Genomic DNA, 23,378 nt, shown 5'->3' with positions numbered 1-23,378 from the left:
GTCTCTACGACGCCGAGTGGAACCGTTTTCCCGGTCTGAAGGAAGGACAACGGGACCACATCACCATGGTTACAGCAGTAACGTGCAGTTTGGCCGACAGAACGAGCCACCAACCTTTCCTCAGCACAGTTCACGTAAGAGGTAGTGTTGGGCAGAGAGAAGTAGTTTAGAGTGAAATAATCTAAACATTTTTCGTTTTATGACATTTGGTTTTGTTTGTGCTGAAACTCAGCTATCTTAGTGCTAGCAGATTATCTGCTCAGCACATGTGTTCAGTTTATGTGTTATGTGTTTTTATTAAAGTTAAGACAAACTTTATTTAAAGGGTGATTTTAAACACAGAAGATTGATCATAACGCGCCGTCCACGCTTTGCATTTTAACCCTTTTATTAACGGTATTTTAAAGGTGTGTGTTTGATTCTGGTGCTAAGCTATCAGCTTCTTTTGTTAGCTTCAACTGCTAACAGCTAAGAACACGTACTTGCCTTCTAAGATCATTTACCAAAAAAGGTTGTTAGTTTTCAATCTAGTAAAATAATATTTTCCTAAATATTGTTTTACTAAACTTGATAACTAAGTAAACACCATTAAGCCCCATTTCTCCAGAAAGATTTGTCTCTTTTCCAAAATATTTCCTTTAATAATATTTCTTTAAATATTATTTCAATAAATAAAGGCAGCTAATTAGACACCGTTGAGAATTAGTCATCCAGGAGGTTGGTTTTATTCAGCAGATCATTATTTAAAACATTATTTTATTAAAATAATATTTTATCTGATCTTACATTGTGAATGATTGTCTAAATGTTTGCTGATTATTGTCTAAGTTGGTTCCAAAACTAACTTAACTTCACTTCCAGATTCTTCAAGATAATCCTTGGTTCTCAAACATAAACATTTCATGGTAATGTTGCATCACTCTTTTGGTCATAATTATCAATCATCTTTAATCAACTTGTTTATATTGTACATAGTCCATTAGTCTTCATTATTCTTTCATTCTGCTTGGTAGTTTAGTTGGATTGTTTTAGCAAAGTAAAGAGTTTGTTGATTGAAATATGTTTGACTTTGAGTTGACTTATTTTTGTTAATAAATTCTTGTATTTTAAGAAATTGTGTGAATTTATTCCATATATGTGCAGAGTTTATGTTGTTCAATAATGTCAGAGCTCGTCTCACACCTTTCTATTTTGTCCTAATACCATCGCCTTACTGGGCCGGTATTCACAGGACAACCCTGAACAGACCCAAATATTATTTAATAAAATATTAAAATATTAATATTAAATAATACAGTCATAATCATAACATTGCCCAATTAAAGCGCCTCGTTATGGGTCAACTGACTGAGCATGTTGATGCTAGGATCATAGGTTTCCATGGTAACACTCTCTGCTAAAGCTACCGTTAACTGCTAGTGGCGAAACTGCAGCAGGTTGCCGTGGTAAATCAACAGGATGTTCTGATCCATTAACTCTGAGCAACAAGAACTGTTGACAAGATGAGAAACAGGTCCCATGACCTGCAGACAAACTCACCCAGCACCCCCTGAGAGATGTCTGTCCTGGTGGCTCCACCCACAATGAACTGAGGGTTAGCTGACAGCTCCTGGAACCACCAATCAGAGGCAAGTATTTCAGTTACTGGTAGGAAACAGGAGTAGCCAATCACAGTCTCACAGTTAGGTTAAAGAATGCTCCTGGTTCTGGTTCTTACCGTGGGTCTCTTCCACTCCACTCCTCTGGTCTTAGCATTGAGAGGTCCAAGTTCTTTAAAGCCCAGTGAGGTGGGTTCTGCTGGGAACATGGGGTCCTGGAACAGGGTTTTGGTTTGCAGGCACTCCTCCTTCAAGGCCTGGAAGTCCTGGTTCATGTACCGGACCGCCTGCTGGACCGAGCCTAAACCTCCAGCTCGGTCCCGATCCTGTTGGATCCGTTGAGACACACCGCCAAACATCCTGATCCCAAACCTGCCACAGAGAGAAACAGAGACCCATCAGTAGAAGCAAAATTCGAAGAGAGAAACTGGATCGGAACCTGTTCAGATGTCTGAGACTAGATCAGAAACAAATGAGAAATGTACAACCAGACCACAACCAGTTCAGCTGTATGGAACCAGTTTAGATGTTTGGAATCAGCTCAGAACCAGTCCAGATGTGTGGACAGAACTGAATCAGAACTACCTTTACCTTCCTGAATAACAGCAGGAGAAGCTGAGCAGCGGTGGCTGCTACTTTCTAAATAATCTGCCAGTTTGTTTAAATGAAGACACGTTTAACAGACAGACAAACAGAACTGGACTTTTTACCTGGAAGACTAGAATGTGAAACGGATCGGCCTGCTGCAGGTCTTTCAGTTCGGACCACAAGATGAGTAAAAGTCCTTTTCCATCGTCAACTGTTTTAAGACCAGCAAAAGATCTGCAGTATTTGGTTCTGATCACTCAGAGGTCGCAAGAGTCAGCTGGACTAAACTGGGATCAGAACCAGGATAAATGGGAGCAGAGTTTAATAAACACAAACAAAGAGAAGGAGCATTTCTGAAAATACCAACAAGCAGAACCAACGGGTTCAGTGGTTCAAGTTGATGGGAGCAACTGGACCCAAAGCTTAGTAAACAAGAAACAGGACCTGACAGTGAGAAGAAAACATCACCAGAACCTTTCTGCTCCAACTCAGCTTTACCAGGTCTTTAACTGGTTTCCTCTATCTGGTTCTGAATTTTCTTAAGCTAAGCAGCGGGCTGTCCTGCCACTGCGGGTTCTGGTCCAGATAAATCAGAAGCTGCAGGAAATCTTCCTCAACAGAACAACCAGTGTGCACCTGGTTCTGCGATGAACTGAGCCGTGTGGACCTCAGCTGACATCATAGTCTCTAAGCCTAAGGTTTGGAGGTTCAGGAGGACGGCTCTGATTGGTTAAAAAAGAATCAATTAAAGTAAAAACGGTCAGATTAGCTGATCTGGACCACAACTCCGAGACCGGACTGGATCGTAACACAGCTTTGATTCCGGACAATTGTGTCACTCACCTGCTGTTCTGCTACTACTCGGCTCGGTGTCGGTATGCACTCTGAGTTCTGCAGTCTGATTCTGGTACCGGATGCTGCTGAAGATGCTTGACTGCAGCACTCAGCCCCGCCCGGCGGGAGGGGCGGTGCTGCAACCCTACGTCACAACATCAGAGAGGGAGTGAGAAAGAGCGCCCCTGGCAGGAGGATCAGGGGTAGTGGTCTAACCCAAAAAGCTGGTTCTGATTCTGACTCATGGGTTCTTATCTGATGGGAGGGAAAAAAAAGGTTTCTGAGCTGTTGATGAGCACGTTCTGGCAGAAGAAGGAAGTTCTGGTCCAAAACCATTTTCATTTTTATCAATACAGGACGAGAGAATAGGTTCAACGCTGGTTCCAAGGCAGCAGGTGGGTCAGAAAGTCTGGGGATATATATTACATTATGGATATCATATCTTTACCCGTTCTTTTTAAACTTCTACAGAAAAGGCATCTGAGCCAGGATAAAATATCCTGATGAAAGATCTGGGAATGCTGAGGGAGAGGTTAAATGTCACAGGAGATATAAGTGAGGAAACTAAGTGACAGGTTCAAAATGCAACACTGCAAACTTAGAGAGACACCGAGTCAGAGTTTGGTTTCGTGGAAGTAGGATCAGAGGCATCATGGGTTGGTTGCAGGACATGAGTCCACCTGGGCGCTCCGCAATGCTGGGCTGCGCTCACATTGTTCAAACCATGAGGGATATCTGCACCGAATTATAGAAAACCAACAGCTTCTTCAGTGACATCAGCAACTCCTTGATAAAACTGGCTGAAAATAAAAAGGTTTTGTTCCACAATGTCTTCATTAAATCCTAATGGTGCTGTCTGCTGCATTGGGATCAATTATAGGTGCTGGCCCAGGGTCTGGTTCATCGTTGTGGACACCTACATCTGGCAGAGGCACACCACAAAGGTTTGCTACCTTTTACAGCAGGACTTCACCACTCTTGTCTAGGCAGCGCCCTATGGTGCGTTTCTTTAACAGACCGGGCACGGCCATGCAGCTCCTGTTCTGAGGTTCAGGGATGACCGTTAAATACCCGACCTGTCAGTCAGCTCCCTCTGAAAAGCTCTGGTTGAAAGGACCGCAGGGTAGTGAGAACTGGTACTGGAACCGGGGACGCTCCAGCTGTGCCAAAGCTGCCATCGTTTTATATTTATGCAGCTTTTTATGGACATGTGTGATTGTCTTCAGCTTAGGAATCATCAAACCTGACTTGTTAGGAGTTAATCTGCTGATCTGACACCGTTTTATTCTCAGTGAGAATGAAAGTGTTCCTTAGATGATTCTCATGCATTTTATGCTCCTCAGCGCTCAGACGGATGAACATCTAGATCTACAGATGAAGAACAGTTTACATTGAGGCCGTTTCCATCATTTTCTGAGGTGTGTTACGTTATGCTGAATGAGGCTAAATGTGGTTCAGTTTCATCATTCGAGTTTAACCCATAAAAGCTAAAACATCAGGTTCTGATGCTTCATTTTAAAGAACTGAATGGGGTCATGTTTCAGTGTATTTAGGTGAGTTTTAGTGCTTTGAGGTTTGATACTGTCGACTGAAAAGGTTTGTGTGGCTGTTATTCTCACAGCAGGTCTAATGTTGGGGGGTATTTATGCTCACTCATTCTGATTGTGCGTGAAACATGGCATTGCTATGCTTTTTGTGTGTATCCACCGCTTATACATGAGTGACAACCACTGGACTGGGTCCTGAAGACCAGGACTGAGAACCAATGGACCAGATCTTTCTGAAGAGAAATTATTTACCTTGGGACCTAAAACTAAAAACTCAATTCAGTGTTTGCTTGATTTCAACGTTTCTTCATGACCTTGTATGTCCGATCTACACCACCTGCAGGAACTCATCATCAGCAACATGAAGTTAGATGTGAGCCGATAAAAGGCCAGACGGGATGTTTTTCTTGGGTTTGGAGTAACCCGAGGCTTAGTGGTTCCGTAGACTCTTTACCCCAAACAATGAGACCAAAGTTCTGCTGGCTGCAGATGTTTGTTGTGTACTGGATGAGGAGCAGCCTGCAGAGAAAAACACAACCCTGAACTCTAATGCTTTTAGTGAAGAGCAGCAGGAAGCCGTCTGTCCTGGCAGATAAAACCTTGACTGACAGGTTCCGTCTGGAGTCAGTCCATACGGACCTGATTTGCAGACCTGCTGAGCATCAGGACACAGAGACCAGAGGTGTTGTTGGAACATTTATTGGCTTTATGTGACAGTCAGGTAGTAAAGTAGAGGATATAATATTGAAAAAAGACTGCATCAGAAAGAGAAGCTGGAGCTGGTGATATACGACGGCGTGATGCAGAACATTTCTGGTTCAGATCATGGCGAAGTTTAACCACTGCAAGAGAAACGGATAAACACTGAGAATAAGTTTCTGAGCTCAAACTCTGATTGTTCCTTTTTTTTATAAGCTGTTGTTGATACATTGTTAATAAAAAAGTAAAAAAACTCTTAATAGAAGCAGAATCTGACCCACACAGAAAGCTACTGCTGACACTACAGAACCACCCGGTAACTCTTCTATCCTGGATGCTGTTGCTGTTCTTAATGAACCATCCTCAGTAACAACAGGAACTCTTATGACTTTACTGCGTATATTTGAATCTAATCTGCCGTGATTTTTAACTTTTGTCAGTTAGTCTTTGATTTTGGTGATCTAAAGCCAGTCCTCTATTCTGGTGGACCATAAAGATTTAATCTATTCTGCTCTATTATTAAGCTGTTACTAAACTGGTAATAACCGGTTGAACAGGTTTCTGTCTTACCTGGTTATAGTCGAGCTCAATGGAGCCGTTCTGGTCGGCGTCCAGTTTCTTGAAGATTCCTGAGGAGAAAGATGGAATAGATGTCAATGTTTCTGGGTCTGACAGTGATGAAGATCTCTCACAGCGAATTGATCTGACCACAGATGTTCTACACAGCTGACACGGAGGAGTTTAGAACTGAAATAAAATGTAATTTTTAACCTTCTAGGATGTGGTAAAAATGTAACGTTGGTTTCAGTAAATGGATCAGACTTTCAGGGACAGTAAATGTTTTATGTATTCTTGTTAGTGTTGATCTGTGGGCATCAACAGGAGACTCACTGAACATCATCTCCAGCCTCATCAGACAAGCCACAAAGTTGTCAAAGTCGATGGTCATGTCTGGGTCGGAGTATCGAGCCACCAGTAGCTGGTAGATGGTGTTATTGAGGGTGAAACCTGCAGGAGGACCAGAGAAGCAGTTAGTGAACAGATGTAGAAGCATGTTAACATGAAGACACAATAAAACAACCGATTTATCAACTGAACAACAGTTAAACGGGATGAAATAATTTCATTTTTTAAATGAAATGATGGAGAATCATTAGACTGGAAGATTAGTTGATGCTGAAGCTGAAGCTAACAGGATTGGCTTCAAAATTAGAGTACAGGAGGCCTCGAGGCTTGATGTCTTACTGCTGCAGGACGTCCTTCCTCAGCTCAACTTAGACCGGCTGATGACAAGTTCTGCTCCCCTGCCCGGGAATAGGAGGGAATCACCATAGCAACCACTGACTCAGCATTTTCTATTCCTCCATCGCTCAGCAGTTTCTTCCTCCTTATAATAATCCATCATGGTCGCCCCAGCAGTCCCTGAACAATCTCAGCTTTAAGGTCATCCCTGACTAGAATTTATTCAGAACCTGAGCGGTTCTGCAGAATTCGGTTTATACAATTCTGAAATATCGGAAGTGCAAACAATTGAATTAAATTCAATTCAGTTTTATTTATATAGCGCCAATTCACAACACATGTCGTCTCAAGGTTCTTCACAACAGTCAGGTTCATACATTCCAATTAATCGTAATCATTGAACAGTTCAGTCAGATTCAGTTATTTATTCAAATTGGATAAAAAGTTTTTCTATCAAACAAGAAGCGGTTTTAACTGAACTTTTAAAATTACGCTCATGGTTACTTTTCAAAATAAGAGCCTGTCAAGGACTAGCATATCAGCAAAGTAGGTCAAAATTCTTAAAAGGTTCTAAACCTGTGATGGCACCCTGCATCGATTTATCACTGCTGCCTGGAAGCGCCAAATTTAAACGTGTTTGTGTGTCACCCGGTTTAAATGATCACACGATCCGGGGAGGATCTCCTCTGGGAGACTGACCTACAGCCGGGATGTTGATCAAATGGACCTGCTGTGAGGTTATAGAACCACACATGAAAACTGACAACGGCCTTCTGGATTGATCAGTTTCATCAGATATGACTTTAGGAACACTAATAGTTTGGCCTTTAGAACTAAATGTTCTAAAGGTTCTCTCAGCAGAGGAACACAAAGCGTTTGGTTCTGAACCGTCTGAGGCAGTAAATCAGAGTGAAACAGACTAGACCAACTAGGTTAACAGAAATAAATCTGCTTAAGATGATTTAAACTGGGTCAAAGTTAAAAGTTAAACTGAGATAAGCTGGGTTCAGGAGTCTATGTCTGCAGATTCGGAGTTCTGCACACATCAGACGGTAAAATGAATGTGACTGAAGCAGTAGCAGAACCAGCCTGAGTGTAATTTAGACTGAACGTTAACGCAGGAGCAGAACAGAACCCAGCTTCAAACTAACAGACGTTCCACAAACAAAAAATAAAGGAAGGTTTGAAAAAACATGGACAGAAAAGTTCTCACACAGAACACGGAGATAGAAGGAGGTGACGTACCGTCTCCATCAGCTCACTGAGAGCAGCAGCAGAGAGAAACAACAGGTTAGACACAGAACCACTGCAGAAGAAGAAGTTACAGATATACAGGAAGTCTTCCTCGCAGTTACCTGAACACACCCCCAGCAGGAGATTTTCTAGAATTATTTCCAGCTATTTTTGGTTCTGAAAGCTCAACACGGGACTCTGCAGCAGCTGAACATGTTTGATCTCAGAAGAGGTGGAGTTCTGCACCTGCTCCAACAGAACCGGGCAGATTGGGGCACCCTGCTTGATTGGTCAGACTGATAACTCAGCTCACAGTTATCACTCTGACCAATCAGGCAGGGTTAAACTCTGGAGCCACACAGACACTTTAAAGCCCATTTAAAACTGGACCTGACCCGATTGCTGTGCAACTTGTGGAAAACTTAAGAATGACATCCCAGATAAAACAAGACATTTAGACAGATTCTAAAGCCAGCCAATAAAATGGGTTTTAAATCTGTTTGAAAGGAATCTAATAACAGAGAGGGGACTCTAACAACACACTGATGATGTCATCATGGCCAACAGATTTGATGCCTTGCTCACTGACCCTCTGCCACACAGTGGGATCAGGAAGTGAAACTGCAGCCTCTGGACTGCTCCGGGTTTCACCAGCAATGATCTGAACTCATCTGTTGATGCTCCGCAGTCTGAAATTCCCGGGAAATGATTCATCCGGACCTCAGAGGGTTGTGTGCCGGTAGTTCCAGGAATGTCAGTGGGAGTTGGCCCCTCCCACTCCATGGAGCTAGTGTTTTTCCAGGGAGACTGGGAGCTGAACTCTGATGCCGTCCACTGAGGTTTAACTGGGTTGTCCAGGAACTACAGCACACATGGAACCAATGTGAGTGTCACAGGACTCTGACTCATTTTGGGTCGACACAATAAACAAAAGGAGCAGGGAAACACGGACAGAACCAGAGAGGCTCTTCTGACTGTAAAGTGGAGAAATATATTACAGAGCAAAAAGAAGCATCAGCCGAGCTTCTGCTGCCAACGACTTAATGTTCACCTTCTACAGATGATCCACATGGCCCTGTCTTTCAGCATGTTGGATTGTGTGACTGATGAGAAGGGAAATTATCAATGAAAAGGATCATTTTGAGTTTTGTTCTGTTTCAGGACTTTCTAGGGTTTTACATCTGATGGGAGAGGAACAAATGGGATAGTCAGGGGCTCATGGTCCCAACATGATGTCCCATAATGCAGTGAGAGAGAGTGCTTCTATGGAAAGAAACTTGTACCTTCAGAAACTGAATTTGAATTGCTCTGACTGAATCTGTACAGGTCCTTCTCAAAATATTAGCATATTGTGATAAAGTTCATTATTTTCCATAATGTCATGATGAAAATTAAACATTCGTATATTTTAGATTCATTGCACACTAACTGAAATATTTCAGGTCTTTTATTGTCTTAATACGGATGATTTTGGCATACTGCTCATGAAAACCCAAAATTCCTATCTCACAAAATTAGCATATTTCATCCGACCAATAAAAGAAAAGTGTTTTTAATACAAAAACGTCAACCTTCGAATAATCATGTACAGTTATGCACTCAATACTTGGTCGGGAATCCTTTGGCAGAAATGACTGCTTCAATGCGGCGTGGCATGGAGGCAATCAGTCTGTGGCACTGCTGAGGTCTTATGGAGGCCCAGGATGCTTAGATAGCGGCCTTTAGCTCATCCAGAGTGTTGGGTCTTGAGTCTCTCAACGTTCTCTTCACAATATCCCACAGATTCTCTATGAGGTTCAGGTCAGGAGAGTTGGCAGGCCAATTGAGCACAGTGATACCATGGTCAGTAAACCATTTACCAGTGGTTTTGGCACTGTGAGCAGGTGCCAGGTCGTGCTGAAAAATGAAATCTTCATCTCCATAAAGCTTTTCAGCAGATGGAAGCATGAAGTGCTCCAAAATCTCCTGATAGCTAGCTGCATTGATCCTGCCCTTGATAAAACACAGTGGACCAACACCAGCAGCTGACACGGCACCCCAGACCATCACTGACTTTGGGTACTTGACACTGGACTTCTGGCATTTTGGCATTTCCTTCTCCCCAGTCTTCCTCCAGACTCTGGCACCTTGATTTCCGAATGACATGCAGAATTTGCTTTCATCTGAAAAAAGTACTTTGGACCACTGAGCAACAGTCCAGTGCTGCTTCTCTGTAGCCCAGGTCAGGCGCTTCTGCCGATGTTTCTGGTTCAAAAGTGGCTTGACCTGGGGAATGCGGCACCTGTAGCCCATTTCCTGCACACGCCTGTAACGGTGGCTCTGGATGTTTCTACTCCAGACTCAGTCCACTGCTTCCGCAGGTCCCCCAAGGTCTGGAATCGGCCCTTCTCCACAATCTTCCTCAGGGTCCGGTCACCTCTTCTCGTTGTGCAGCGTTTTCTGCCACACTTTTTCCTTCCCAAAGACTTCCCACTGAGGTGCCTTGATACAGCACTCTGGGAACAGCCTATTCGTTCAGAAATTTATTTCTGTGTCTTACCCTCTTGCTTGAGGGTGTCAATAGTGGCCTTCTGGACAGCAGTCATGTCTGCAGTCTTACCCATGATTGGGATTTTGAGTGATGAACCAGGCTGGGAGTTTTAAAGGCCTCAGGAATCTTTTGCAGGTGTTTAGAGTTAACTCGTTGATTCAGATGATTAGGTTCATAGCTCGTTTAGAGACCCTTTTAATGATATGCTAATTTTGTGAGATAGGAATTTTGGGTTTTCATGAGCTGTATGCCAAAATCATCCGTACTAAGACAATAAAAGACCTGAAATATTTCAGTTAGTGTGCAATGAATCTAAAATATATGAATGTTAAATTTTCATCATGACATTATGGAAAATAATGAACTTTATCACAATATGCTAATATTTTGAGAAGGACCTGTATTTGTGTAATTTGAAATTAAATGCAGTGGTTTGAAAATGAATTTCACTAAACTGAAACTGAATTTAATGGATTGAAACTGAATTCACTTGCTTTTAAAATGTATTTCGTTGTATTAAAAATTCAGTTTTTTGTGTCACACATCCGGGTCCTTGAGGATAGCCTTAGATTAATCAAACACAGATTCATCGATTTACGTTTCACATCAAGTTAAACTTCCTTTACGGCAGGTTGAGCTGCAGCAGTGCAGCTACATGAGCTTAGCGGATGTCAGTCGAGTCAAATGAGCATCTATAAGAAGTCATGGAAACAAATGATCGTCGAACATCAACACTTATGCTACCTGTAGCTATTAGCTAAACATGCCAGATTAGCATAGCATGCCGCAGGTGTTACGTTGGTCTGCGTTTCCCGCCCTTACCTCAGTGTAACTTCTGTTGCCTAGCAACCGCGTTAGCGTGAAGCCGAACAAATGGAGCCTGAAGGTTAATAACGCTGTCTCTACTGTAAATAACTACGGGGTTTTTATTTAACCTTTTACATATTGCTGATGGATTATAATGCTGTTTTATTTTAAAATGTTATTGTTTTATGATCTTGTTCATTATTCAGCCATTTAAAATGTTGAACATATTGTTTGTGTTCATAGATATAAAAATCTAACACCAGATAAAATACATTGATGACAAATACTATTTGTTTAATTTATTTGTAAAGTTTTCAACAACTTAAACACTAACATATTAACTTTAGGAACAAAGTTGAAATCAGTTTATTTGCAGAGCATAATAGTAAATAAACCAAACATTAATATTAGATATAATCTGACTGAATTCTATCTGTTTGACTTCCATCCATTGGAGAAACCCAGCGGGATTTTGAAAACAATGAGCCGGGAGTCAGCTGTTCTCTCGGGGTTTAGCGCACCTCAACCACCCGGTCAGCTGACAGCTAGTGAGGCGAGCGGCTGCTGGGGCAGCGGACGAGCACATTGGCGCACTTGTGCAAATAAGCGATATCTTGATAAACTGATCAGATATTTTAGGTTTACACAACTACATTCTCGTCTAAAAACATTGTAAATGTTCAGTTGTTTCACAGAATGCCCAATATATCCAATTTTATTCACAGCTTTTCTCTTTGCTACTAATCTACTTCGACCCGCAATGAATCATGGGATAGGGTGGGACACACTGGACCCATCCTTCTGGGGATAAGAAGGATCCATTTGTTAGAACCTTGGAGATTGGACAGCATTCGACACTTCATCCAGGACGTTATCGGCTACAAATGTGTCCTTTAAAGGATGCAGTCCTGAATCTGGACGCAGAGACAGTGAAGGACATCCGTGAATCAGTAAATCTGTGTTTGATTAATCTGTGGCTTCAAGAACCCGGATGTGGGACACAAAAAACTGAATTTCGGACCTGAAAGTGAAAGTAATAAAACTGAATTTTCAATACAAAGAAAGCAATTTTCAAAGCAAACAAGTTCAGTTTTAAACCATTATATTCAGTTTCAGTTTAGTGAAATTCATTTTCAAACCAATGCATTTAATTTCAAATTACACAAATACAGATTCAGTTTCTGATGGCACCCATACGCTTCCTCACAGGAAACAGGAAGAACCGGAGCAGAGGTGCAGGTCTGTTGGCAGAACTGAAATGTGCTGATCACAGTTGGCCAGAGGCTGCAGTACCAAACCACATCAGAGACGCTGCTGCCCGCATCATCTCGCACCGCTGCAGCATGTGGCATGCAGCAGACAGGAAGTTGCTGAACACTATTCAAGGTGAATAAAGACCACATACACACACCCACCTGCATCTTTAAAGGCCACCCTCATCTCTGGAGTGCTCATCGTTCCAGAGTTATCCGTGTCATTCTGCTTATAGATCGACTGCAGGAACAGAAACACTCAGACATTTCCAGAATTCCAAAATCAGGAAAACACATGGCTTCACAGGTCAGAGGTCACAGCTCACCAAGTATCTCTGCACCTTCTTCCACAGTGTGGCAAACTCTCCAAGACCCAGCTTCCCGTTCCCACTGTCCTGCTGCAGGTTAAAGATCACTCAAAGGTGTCGGAACAGCTGAGACCGCTGACCAATCAGCTCATCAGTCATAGATCATCAGTAACCAATCAGCTGGCTGCACATGGGCAGCTGTCATATTGATTTATAATTAAATATTACTCATCCAGGCCTAAAAAGATACATCCATCAGGTTGACCATGATCCTGCAGGTTTCTAGGCTGAATCCGTCTGTTTTGATGTCAGTTCCTGTTAAAACAACAACACAGAGGTCATCCCTGTAGCCGCTCCTCTTTAACGTGTTCAATGTGCCAAAGCTTTGGCTCACGTTTGGCAACAATCTTGTTCATGATGGTCCTCAGCTCGTATGCAGAGATCTCCATGTCCTGAAACAGAAGGCAGCCAATCAGCAGACAGGAAACACGCTTCCTATCTGTCTTCAAATCTGTCTATACCGGTCATTTAGGAAGTCAGCTGAGAGATTTCCTAATTAGTTTGTGTTTACCAAAATGTGAAACCAGTGAGCTTCAGGTGAATCTGAAGCCTGAAATGAAATCTAAACTAACTGATACATCTGAACTCAGCCGGGATCCGAGGTTCCTGGACCGTGGGATTTGTTCAAGAACCGCTGTTTGTTTCAGGAATCTGAACACAGTCAGACCTTCCTCACCAGGAACTCTCTGAATGGCTATCGGCTCCAGCATCAGAAGCAGGACAAGCAGACTGTTAGATGATGCTCTTTATATTTTTGTACTTTTATGTGAGCACCATCTTCCTTAGTTTTAGTTTTACACTGAAAGGACAACAGACTGAAGTGATCTGAATCATTGAACATGAACACAGTTCCCTGTGCGACGACTGCTGGGGTGTGATGAGTCACTGTGAGACTTACAGCTCCAGCAAGTTTAGAGAACAGGTTCCTGAACCCTGAATCCACATCTTCATCTGAAACCACCTCCTGGACACAAGAACCATGAAAAGAGAAAACACAGCAAAAATGGTGCATTTGATTTAGGATCTGGAAATGATGCCAAACATCAGTTGAGCACATAATCCGCTAGTTAGTGTGGTACTAACTGCTACTAACAGTACTATCAATATCTGTTCTCTATTTCTACTGAGTTTAAATACTAAAGGAAGCTTTGATTTTATGATATGTAATAAAAATCTGAATTACTAACATGTTTTCTTTATTTCCATGTGTTGCTGGATGCTAAATTCTGGGCTACTTTTCCAGTTCCAAAACCAGAACATGTTCTTGTTGTTTTTCCAGCAGGAACCTTGAAACCACTGACCTCCAGGCAAACATAACTGTTCTGATAATATTTTAACATTTTAGAACTTCAATTGAAATTGAAATTCAAAATACTTTATTAATCCCAAAGGGAAATGAAAGTTGTAGCTCATCTTAAACAGGCTTCTTCTTCTAAACGTTTAAGTTTTAACGCTTTTGTCAAGGTTAAAGAACACAAAGAACTGTTTGATTTGATCAAATATTCATCTGCTAAATTAAAGCTGTAACTTGCTAGATAACACCTAGAACATAATATCTGACAGCTACAACCGGCTAACCAACATCTGTAACTTGCTTGATGAAAGCTTCAAACTGCTAAGCAGAGGTGGTGGTAACTACTTACATTTACTTGAGTACCATTATGAAAACAGTGTACATCTAGGAGTAGTTTAACTGCACTATACTTTTACCTCTAATTTAGTAATGTTGTATTGAAGCAACGCTGAGTACTTGAGGTAACTCGAGTACGACTACTGGGTCACTATACCCACCTCTGCTACTAACTGACAGCCATAGCCTGTGAACAACTGTAACCTGCTAACTAGCAGCTGTTGGCGGAGCATCACTCACGTCACTGAGCTCTGCGCTGACCGGGTCGTCACAGGGCCTGAAACAGAACAAACAGCAGTTTAAGCCCTTTGACCTTGACCCACTTTCCCTCCTCTGCACCTTCCAGAGATCAGGGAACCAAACTTCTAGTCTAAGGACGTCTTTCAGAAACTCCAGAACAGCCACAAACTCTACAGGATGTGGATGGGTCTGAAGAATTGAAGAAACGTCTGCCTGTAACAGGAAGGAGTACAGAGGAGGTTCTGGTCCCCCTGCCCTACAAACCCAGCAGAACCAGCAGCTTTTAGCTCTTACAAGGTCTCTGTCTGCTTCTCGGAGAAGACTCGGATGCAGAAATCCCCATTCAGATTTGGATCGAAGGTGGATGGGACAATCAGGTACTCTCCAGGTGGCAGTTTGAAGCGGGAGCTCACCTCCCGCAGGTTGATGAAGGTTTCCGACTTCGCCGTCTGAGCATGGGTCAAGAAGAAGTTTTTATCCAGGTGGACGTCCCTCTGTCCCCGGAACTGCAGAGAAACAGCCCATCAGGAAAACTCTCATCTGCTTTGATTCCCACACGTTAAAAAGATTTCGCCGTTTGAATGTTTTACGTGAGTCACACTCTTCTCAGTGCTGACTGTTTAGAGCTTCCAAGACAACCTTTAAAATAATCTGGTGACTCATTGTAATGAAATGCTTTGCTGAGATTTAAACAACAGCAGGCTGTTAAGATGTGGGCGAAGCCTCATTAAGCCACTGGAACGGATCAACCAAAGGAGCCCCACCCCTCCTCCGAAGCTTCAGACTCTAGAAGATAACTTTAAATGAGACATATGTGTGCTCTGTGTTGGAGGCAGATCTTTACTTCAAGCTTTACAGCTCAATTCTGAAACAGATTTGAGTCCGATCCAACATGGACTGAAGCTGACTGATCAGGGAAACAAAGCATACTCCTGCGTGCAGTTCAAAGGTTACTGCATCAGGTTTCTATCTGCTGAATGGCAGATGATGTGAAGGCTTCAAGGTGGACTCACCTGCTGTGGAACCTGAAAGCAAACAGAAAAAAGCAGAGTTAAAATGTTGGGTTCATGCTGGATCTGTTGCTGGAATCAAAGTGAATGTTTCAGACCTCGTAGATGGCAAAACCAATGGTATGCATGTCCTCGCCCTGGGTGCGCAGCTTCCTGCGGTTCTTCTGGATCAGACCAACCACAAAGCTGCAGCCCACTTCACCATCATCAGGGTCATCATCTTCCTCATCCAGCTTGATCACAAATTGAGGGTTCATCCAGAATGTGTCTGCAGAGAAATAAGAGCATCCTGTTATATGAGGAGAATCACCTACAGCCCCGTGGTTCACTCTGGTTCAACAGGACCACCTGGTCATTAAGGAAAATTGCCTCATCGTTCACAGAAAAGTTTCTGTCATGGGTAGAAGAACCCCATCATTTCCTGAACCACCTCAGAAACTGCCCCCTGGCTGCAGGTCAGGTCCAGTCATGTTCGTCAGACTGGAAACTCTAACCTGTTTTAATCACCACAAACACCCACTGGGAACACCGTCCTCCAGGAACTCTGTATGCAGGACCATCAGTAGCACCAGGTCCATCAGTACCATCAGGTCCATCAGAGGTCTAAAGCAATGTGTTTTGGATGTCTACTAACAGGGGTGGTTCCTGCAGCCTCCGGCCGTGGACCCTCTCCTCCAGGTGCCGTCGAACTTGCTCATGCTCCAGTGTTTGACAGATTCGTCTTCAATTGTATCAGGGGTCAGAGTGCACACCTCTATACGGGAGTAGTGCCGCAGGAAGTCGTTGAAGGACATCCTGCAGAGACAGGAACGGAGACACACTCTCACTCTGTCCTAAGATCAGTTCATGTGTGTTCCTCTGAGTTTCTGTTCGTCCTACCAGAACTCTCCATCCTCTGCGTTGGCGTGAGGACACTCGCCCTGAACGTTGCTCCACTCAGATGACCTGCATGAAGAAGAGACAGAGCTGCAGGAATAAAGCCTGATGAACTGCTTAGTGGATGGTCTGGTTCTGTTTTAATGTGGAAACCTTCCAGACAAAGTCTGGAACTTAGCCAGTCCATTACTGGAACCCAATTAGACCAGTTACTTTCTGTCCGGATCAACACGACTTTTTGGTTCCGGATTATCTGAACTCACCATGAACAGTCAAAGATGACACCAGCTAGTTTCAGAGTGTTCCTGCAGCTGAAGGGGAGATGCAGAACTCAGATCCTCACGGATGGATTCTGTTTGCTTACCCATCGCTCCAAGCTCCAGTCCACTCCACCTGACCCCAGGGGTTCCTCATCCTCACTAGCTTCTCCTGGCGCCCACGGTAGTTCACCTGCAACCAGGACACAGAAAATCCCGTTTTCTCCTACTTCTGTTTGACAGAACCTCATTTCCAGGAGCTCACATTACCTCCACAGCACCCGTCAGTGAGTAGGCATGGCCTTTCACCAGCTTCTGACGGGTCACAGCCTCAGAGTCTGCAGCACTGGTGATCTGCAGCAACAACCAAGCAAATCATCTTCTAAGGTTTCAACTTAAGACTGTTAATGTTCAGCTACATGAAGATAACCTTCAGGAACATCAGGAACACCAGAAACGGTTCACGGAGTGAATGATTGTGCACTCACGTCGATGGAGCAGCCTAGCAGAGCTCCAGCCTCCAGAGCCTTTTTGATAATCTGGAACAGGTTTGATGGTGGCTGGTTGAGGTCGTAGTTCTCTGCAATGCCTCCAGTGAAATCCTCGAAGCCCTCAGTGGTAGAACCACCAGACAGTGCTTCATAGCATCCATTCACCCTGCATGTAGAACATTAAAGCTGTTAGTGATGGATCCATCTCAGAAGGCTCTGAGGGACCAACAGCTCAGGAGACCTGAGAGCACTCTGACATCCAAATTATAGTGCTTACAGGATGAGTCACCATGGTAACAATTACAAAATATACTTTTATATTTTGCTTTTTATTTTAATGGGTTTCTTTAGTGTTTGTTAGTTAGGATTTGTGTATGAATTACTTCAGGTTTCATTTCTTAAGTGTTTTTCTGCACAGATGATGCAGTGTTGTACTCTTCTGATCAATGCTTATTAATCACTGCATTAACATGTTCTCACAACTTTTCTGCTGGCCTGAAGCCTCCGACGTTCACCTGGAAAACTCAAACCAACAACCGGACGTTGACTCCAGCTCAGGTAGTCTGAGAAGTGCAGCCTTACAGGTTAGCAGTGCAAACTGCTACAGAGCCGAGCAGAGAGGAGGAAGGACCTAAACCGGAGGACACCTCCCAGGGTCCCAGGGAACAGACTTCCTCCCATCCAGCACCAGTATAACCAGGACTGTGGTCGAAGCTCTGGATGGTCTTACTTGGCGTAGGCTTTCTCCAGAAGGGCACTCCAGAATTCCCGGCCTTCTGCTGAGTGGACAAACAGCAGTTGTCCGTCTTTAACAGGCAGGCGGTCGTCAATCACCACGTCCACCCACTCTCCAAACTGCCAGAACTGCAGACAGACAGGAAGACCATCTGAGACACAGCAAACACTTCCTGTGACAGTGCAGCTGAACACCTGGCACAGCCCATACCTGGAAATGGAAGATTCCTGCATAGTCATCTCCAAATCCCTGGTTTGTGGGAACGACTCGAGCCATCACGTACTCGTTCATGGTCAGAGAGGCGATGGCGGCTAACAGCCAGCAGTCACCTAGAAGACAGTCAGAAACTTTAATAGACGGGTTTGAGAGCACAAACATGGAATCTGATGTTGGTTTCCATCACTCACATCTTAGAGCATCATCAATCCAAAGAAAAACCACAACATGTAAAAACAGTTCAATAAATAAGGACAAGGCGCAGGATGCACAAGGGTGTGTTTGTCTGTAAGACGAAGGAAGGTCGGTTGTCATGGAGCAGGAGATCATTTGTTTTCAGCAGAGTAGCTGACTACTGAGACTGTGAGGTGTTCATTGTATCCATCAGAAAGAAACTGTCTCTGTAGCGCCACCTGGAGTTAAAAGTCTAAGCAGTTTGTGTGCAGGGTGTGTAGGGTCTGCAGAGATGTTTCCTGACCCTTGACCTGTATAAGTCCTGGATGGAGGGAAGGTCAGCTCTGATGATTCTCTCTGCAGTCCTGATTATTCGTTGCAGTCTGGACCTGTCCTGTTTTGTGGATGATCCAAACCACACTGAGATGGATGAAGACAGGACAGACTGAATGCTGGCAGTGTAGAAGATGACCAGCAGCTCCTGTGGAAGGTTGAACTTCTTGAGTTGCCTCAGGAAGTACAGTCTCTGCTGGACCTTCTTCTGAACATTGTCTATGTGTGAAGACCATCTCAGGTTTCCAGAAATGTTGGTTCCTAGGAACCAGAAATTCTCCACATTGGACACAGTGTTATTGGAGATGGTGGGGGGGATTCTCCAGACAACATCCATCAGTCAGGAAGCTGGTGATCCACTGACAGGTGGAGGCCAGCACTGTGAGCTGGTGAGCTTCTGGTGGAGGACATCTAGGTTGATGGTGTTCAAGGCTGAGCTGAGGTCTACAAACAGAATCTTGGGTGGTGGAGGTTTTTGTCTGTCCAAAGTAGATTTCTATCAATATTTTTATCCTTGATGTGTGTTTGGAAGCAGGGTTCTGTTCTGGATCAGTACATCAGAACCATCCTGTCAGTGATGCGATCAGTACTACAACGTTTTTAATCTCCAGAAACTCAGGAAGAACTGGATCAGGACTGAATCTGAAGCTTCATCAGTGATAAACTAAAGACTTCATATTGAACTTCTTCACTAAACTTTGAACGTCCGGGTTCTTGAAGACCGGATCCGACTGCAGTTGCTGTCTAAACAGTCCCACCAGAAATTCTGAGATCGTACGTTCAGTTGAACATTTCCTCATCAGATTGTGAAACCTGAGATTCCTGAGTTCATGGAGCAGCAGGGAAGCTCTGGGTTTCTGGAGCTGGAGACATTTTTTCCAATGAACCATCTCAGAGCTTCTCCCAAACACCTCCACCATTATTGACCAATCAGAGAAGGGAGAGCTTCTTAAAGAGAGATGAGCAGAAACAGAAGGAAAGAGTGGGGCCTGAAAACATTAAGTTCCTCTGAAAGAGTCACATAACTTGGAAGTAGAACAGGGAATGCTGGCAGTGAAACTGGGAATAATCCAGGTCTGATTAAAAGATTTCCAACAGACAGTCAACATGTTTGTTCCGGTCCAGATTCTAATGTGCTGCGGAGCACAAACATCGACAGAGACGTGGTTTGGAGGAGGTCTCACTCTGCAGGAAATTCCTTGTTTGTAGCGTGTGAGAACAGATGTCCCACTCTGAGCTAGACGAGCTGCGGCTCTGCTGTGGTTTCAGTCTGCACCAACATGACTCATAGCAGCGTGTGACAGGGCGAGTCCTCATTGGCTCGCAGCACTCACTCTGATGGTGCTTCTAACCAATTTATTTTCCTGAGCTGCTCCTCCCTGTCAGCCAGTAAGAGTACAGCCTGCAGCGGATTCTGGTTCAGCAGCTCCACAGGCCTCCACCCTGCACCAACACCAACACTCTGATACATCAGCTTCTGCAGGATTCTCTGTAGCGTTCCTCAGATCGCCGCATCCATCAGGTAGCAATACTTTGGAGAGATGTCGTGTCCTGAAGTGGAGCAGGTCTGGGATCAGATAAACTGATGGTTTTTGCAGAACCATCAGCATCCACGAGAGGACATGTCATATGATATCTGCAGATTACAGGCTGCTCCTTGGATCCCTGTAAACCTGGAATGGTCCCAGTCGGATCAGAACGTTCTTTAAAGCAGCGTATACACCTCTGTGCACAGCAGGGAGTTCTGACATGTTTCTGACTGTATCTGCATCATGGTCCAGAACCTGGTGGAACATCTGCTGTTCTTCTCCTGGCTCTGTGTCATGGATCTCAGGTCCCTGTTGCTGCCTGCTGAGATCCTCTCAGGAACAAAGTCTGGTTCTGTGAACCCTCGGAGGTCCAGACTGTTCTCATTGGTTGTTCCACCAGGGTGAAACCAACAGAGAACTTGCTGAGCTGTACCCAGCAGAAGTTCTGATTGGAGTTGAATTTGTGACCTCCTCTGGCTGTTGGTGACCTTTGACCTCACCTGAGCAGCTTCCTGTTAGTTGTGTGTGTGCTACGCATTCAGGGACAGTGTGTAAAACTCACCCAGTGCTCCCTGACAGATGTCGGTTCTGGTGGCTCCGCCCACGATAAACTCCGGGTTTGAGACCAGCTCCTGAAGGACAACAGAGAGGGACAGCAGAACTCCTGAGATAGCTGCCACCTCAGAAATGGTTCTGAGGTTCTGCTTTACTCAGCAGCAGAACCAGAACTCCTGCAGGTTCTTTCAGAGCAAACTTTAAATATTAAACCTCTGAAATACCCTAACGGACCACAGAACCACACCTCAGATGTTCTGGTTCTGGATCATATAACCAAACACCCAAAGGTTCCTTTGGTTTCAGTCGGACCTGCAGCTCTTAAGACACAGATCAACTGGACCACCTCAGAAACACCACCTGCTGCATGGTTACCTCTCTGATCCAGGTCTGTCTATATCTGAACAGACTTGGTCAAACAATGCAGAACCAAGTCAGACAGGGACAAAGTTCTGCCTGGTCTGATCAGGTTCCATCTCTGATAAGGTTCTGCCTCCATTATCTGGATCTCTGATGTTCTGCTTCTGTCTGACTTCCTGCTCAAACCCTCTCTGAGGTTCCGATCTATTCTTCAGATAAAGCCGTCAGAGTTTTAGAGTGTTCGTAACCTCCTATTTTGTCTCCGACAGAACTTCACCCGAACCCAGACCCGAACCCAAAGCAGATCAGAAGGATTTTCTGCAGGGAGGGGCCGGCCACACCCACCGCCCAAAATCTCTCATCCACCCCAGTTCGGATACGGTTCTTACCGTCGGTCTCTTCCAAATGACTCCGCGGATCTTGGCAGAGTTCCGACCCAATTCCTTGAAGCCCAGAGATTGTGGTTCGGCCGGGAAGGTGGGGTCGCAGAACAGTTGTCCGGAGGAGCGGCACTGAGCGCGTAGGCCCTCAAAGTTCTGGTTCAAGTACTGAACCGCGTTTGAGTTGGTGCCGAACCCGGCGGCAAGAGCCCGCTTCTTGGCCAGAGTGGAGGCAACCCCGGACATGATGGCGCAGAACAGAACAGAACCGGTCCAGAGCTAAGCGGAGAAAAGTTTTCCTGCTGGACTCAGAGTCTGAGTCAGAGTGAGACCTCCTCCTTGAGAGGAGGAGCCTGTCTGTGCTCACTGCACCGACAGGAATCCAGAACCAGTTGTAGAACCTGCCCACTGATCAGCAGGAGGTCCCGATCCAGTGTGCCCAAACTCAAGTTCTCCCCCCAATCAGAACCGGTCGTGAGCAGAACTTGCCTCATGGTTCCGCTGCTCATGAATATGAAGTGGATCTTCTATATGATTTACTCCCTCCTTTATTGAAAAGCGCCCCCTCCTGGACAAAGTTCCGGTTCAGAGAGCAGCAGGGTGTTCTGGATGTGTCCCAAGTCCAACACACCTGCATGAGAAGACAGACGGACCTCCTGATGGACTCAACTTCTACAGTGTCCTTCTAAGGACCTAATTATATGATTCAGGTGTGTTGACAGAGAGACACACCTGGAAGTTGCAGGACATGGACCTTCAAGTTAGACGATGTATCTTGTTAGTTTGGCTCCAGCAGATGTTTTTGGAATGCTGTGGTGTTATTGCGGCTGTCTCTTCGGTTTATTGATTAACAATCTAGATCCTGGGTCTGCAGGATCTTCTGAGGAAGATCAACGTGTCTACTGCAGAGATCTGAACACACCCAGACTTTGTCCTGCACATCCTGCTGTTACCATGAAGCTGGTTGTGACCTCTGTGAGCCAGCTCCTGGTTTCTAAGTCCAGATCTGCTCAGGTTCATGGACACTGAAATCCCTCAGGGTTTGATCCAGGTTCTAACAGCGCCCCCTTCACTTAGAGGACTTAACAGAGATCCTGATCCAGAGGGTTACCGGGAATCATTTTGTCATCCAACATTTCCACTGCTGCAGAAAACGTTCAGGAACCCATGCAGATCCTCCACAGATGATGGAAACTTCCAGAGAAGAGATTCCTGACTGGAAACTGGACTCTCATTTTCAGACTGGACCTTTTTTTGCAACATCAGATGAGAACTTCTGCAGAGAAGGTGACCTGGAGGAAGGTCCCCCAGACAGAAACCTCTTTCAGCAGCTCTGTTTGCTTTGCAGGCTGGCCGTGTTTACCTAGCCAACACACACACACACACACACACACACACACACACACACACACACACACACACACACACACACACACACACACACACACACACACACACTCTCACACACACACACACACACACACACACACACACACACACACACACACACACACACACACACTCTCACACACACACACACACACACACACACACACACACACACACACACACTCTCACACACACACACACACACACACACACACACACACACACACACACACACACACACACACACACACTCACACACACACACACACACACTCACACACTCACACACACACACACACACACACACACACACTCTCACACACACACACACACACACACACACACACACACACACACACACTCTCACACACACACACACACACACACACACACACACACACTCTCACACACACACACACACACACACACACACACACACACACACACACACTCTCACACACACACACACACACACACACACACACACACACACACACACACAC

General features: G+C 44.6%; 2 protein-coding genes across 2 annotated transcripts in view; both read right to left on the bottom strand.

Annotated features, from left to right (window-relative positions):
* LOC124868861 (calpain-1 catalytic subunit-like) overlaps nucleotides 1-3,162 on the bottom strand; it is a 36,398-nt gene extending 33,236 nt beyond the window's left edge. Inside the window, exons 1-3 of the mRNA XM_047366488.1 lie at nucleotides 3,030-3,162; nucleotides 1,718-1,970; nucleotides 1,540-1,609 (exon numbers count right to left, since the gene is read on the bottom strand). Coding sequence (XP_047222444.1) covers nucleotides 1,540-1,609; nucleotides 1,718-1,957 — 310 coding nt within the window. The 5' untranslated portion in view covers nucleotides 1,958-1,970; nucleotides 3,030-3,162. The remainder of the gene's footprint in view (nucleotides 1-1,539; nucleotides 1,610-1,717; nucleotides 1,971-3,029) is intronic.
* Nucleotides 3,163-5,250: 2,088 nt separating this feature from the next.
* LOC124868214 (calpain-2 catalytic subunit-like) lies at nucleotides 5,251-21,860 on the bottom strand. Its single transcript, XM_047365175.1, has 21 exons — nucleotides 21,496-21,860; nucleotides 20,754-20,823; nucleotides 18,150-18,268; nucleotides 17,934-18,067; nucleotides 17,201-17,369; nucleotides 16,983-17,066; nucleotides 16,820-16,905; nucleotides 16,459-16,524; nucleotides 16,214-16,374; nucleotides 15,678-15,847; nucleotides 15,583-15,594; nucleotides 14,864-15,075; nucleotides 14,570-14,606; nucleotides 13,598-13,663; nucleotides 13,034-13,091; nucleotides 12,890-12,954; nucleotides 12,658-12,726; nucleotides 12,494-12,572; nucleotides 6,158-6,274; nucleotides 5,837-5,895; nucleotides 5,251-5,409 (listed from the first exon to the last, which is right to left on the bottom strand). The coding sequence occupies exons 1-21, from the start codon at nucleotides 21,730-21,732 to the stop codon at nucleotides 5,386-5,388; spliced, it is 2,094 nt and encodes a 697-aa protein (XP_047221131.1). The 5' UTR covers nucleotides 21,733-21,860; the 3' UTR covers nucleotides 5,251-5,385.
* Between the last annotated feature and the right edge of the window lie 1,518 nt (nucleotides 21,861-23,378).

The sequence above is a fragment of the Girardinichthys multiradiatus genome, chromosome 5 (assembly GCF_021462225.1).
Source record: "Girardinichthys multiradiatus isolate DD_20200921_A chromosome 5, DD_fGirMul_XY1, whole genome shotgun sequence".
In the NCBI taxonomy this organism is placed as follows: Eukaryota; Metazoa; Chordata; class Actinopteri; order Cyprinodontiformes; family Goodeidae; genus Girardinichthys; species Girardinichthys multiradiatus.
This window is presented reverse-complemented; position numbering and strand designations above follow the sequence as displayed.

Bases quoted from the DNA above. Each gene is read 5' to 3' on its own strand.
- LOC124868214 (XM_047365175.1), bottom strand. From the start codon at position 21,732: ATGTCCGGGGTTGCCTCCACTCTGGCCAAGAAGCGGGCTCTTGCCGCC. The intron at 18,269-20,753 runs GTGAGTTTTACA...ACTGTCTTCTAG, and splicing joins CATCTGTCAGGGAGCACTGG to GTGACTGCTGGCTGTTAGCC. The intron at 5,410-5,836 runs GTAAGACAGAAA...TTTCTCTTGCAG, and splicing joins TTGAGCTCGACTATAACCAG to TGGTTAAACTTCGCCATGAT.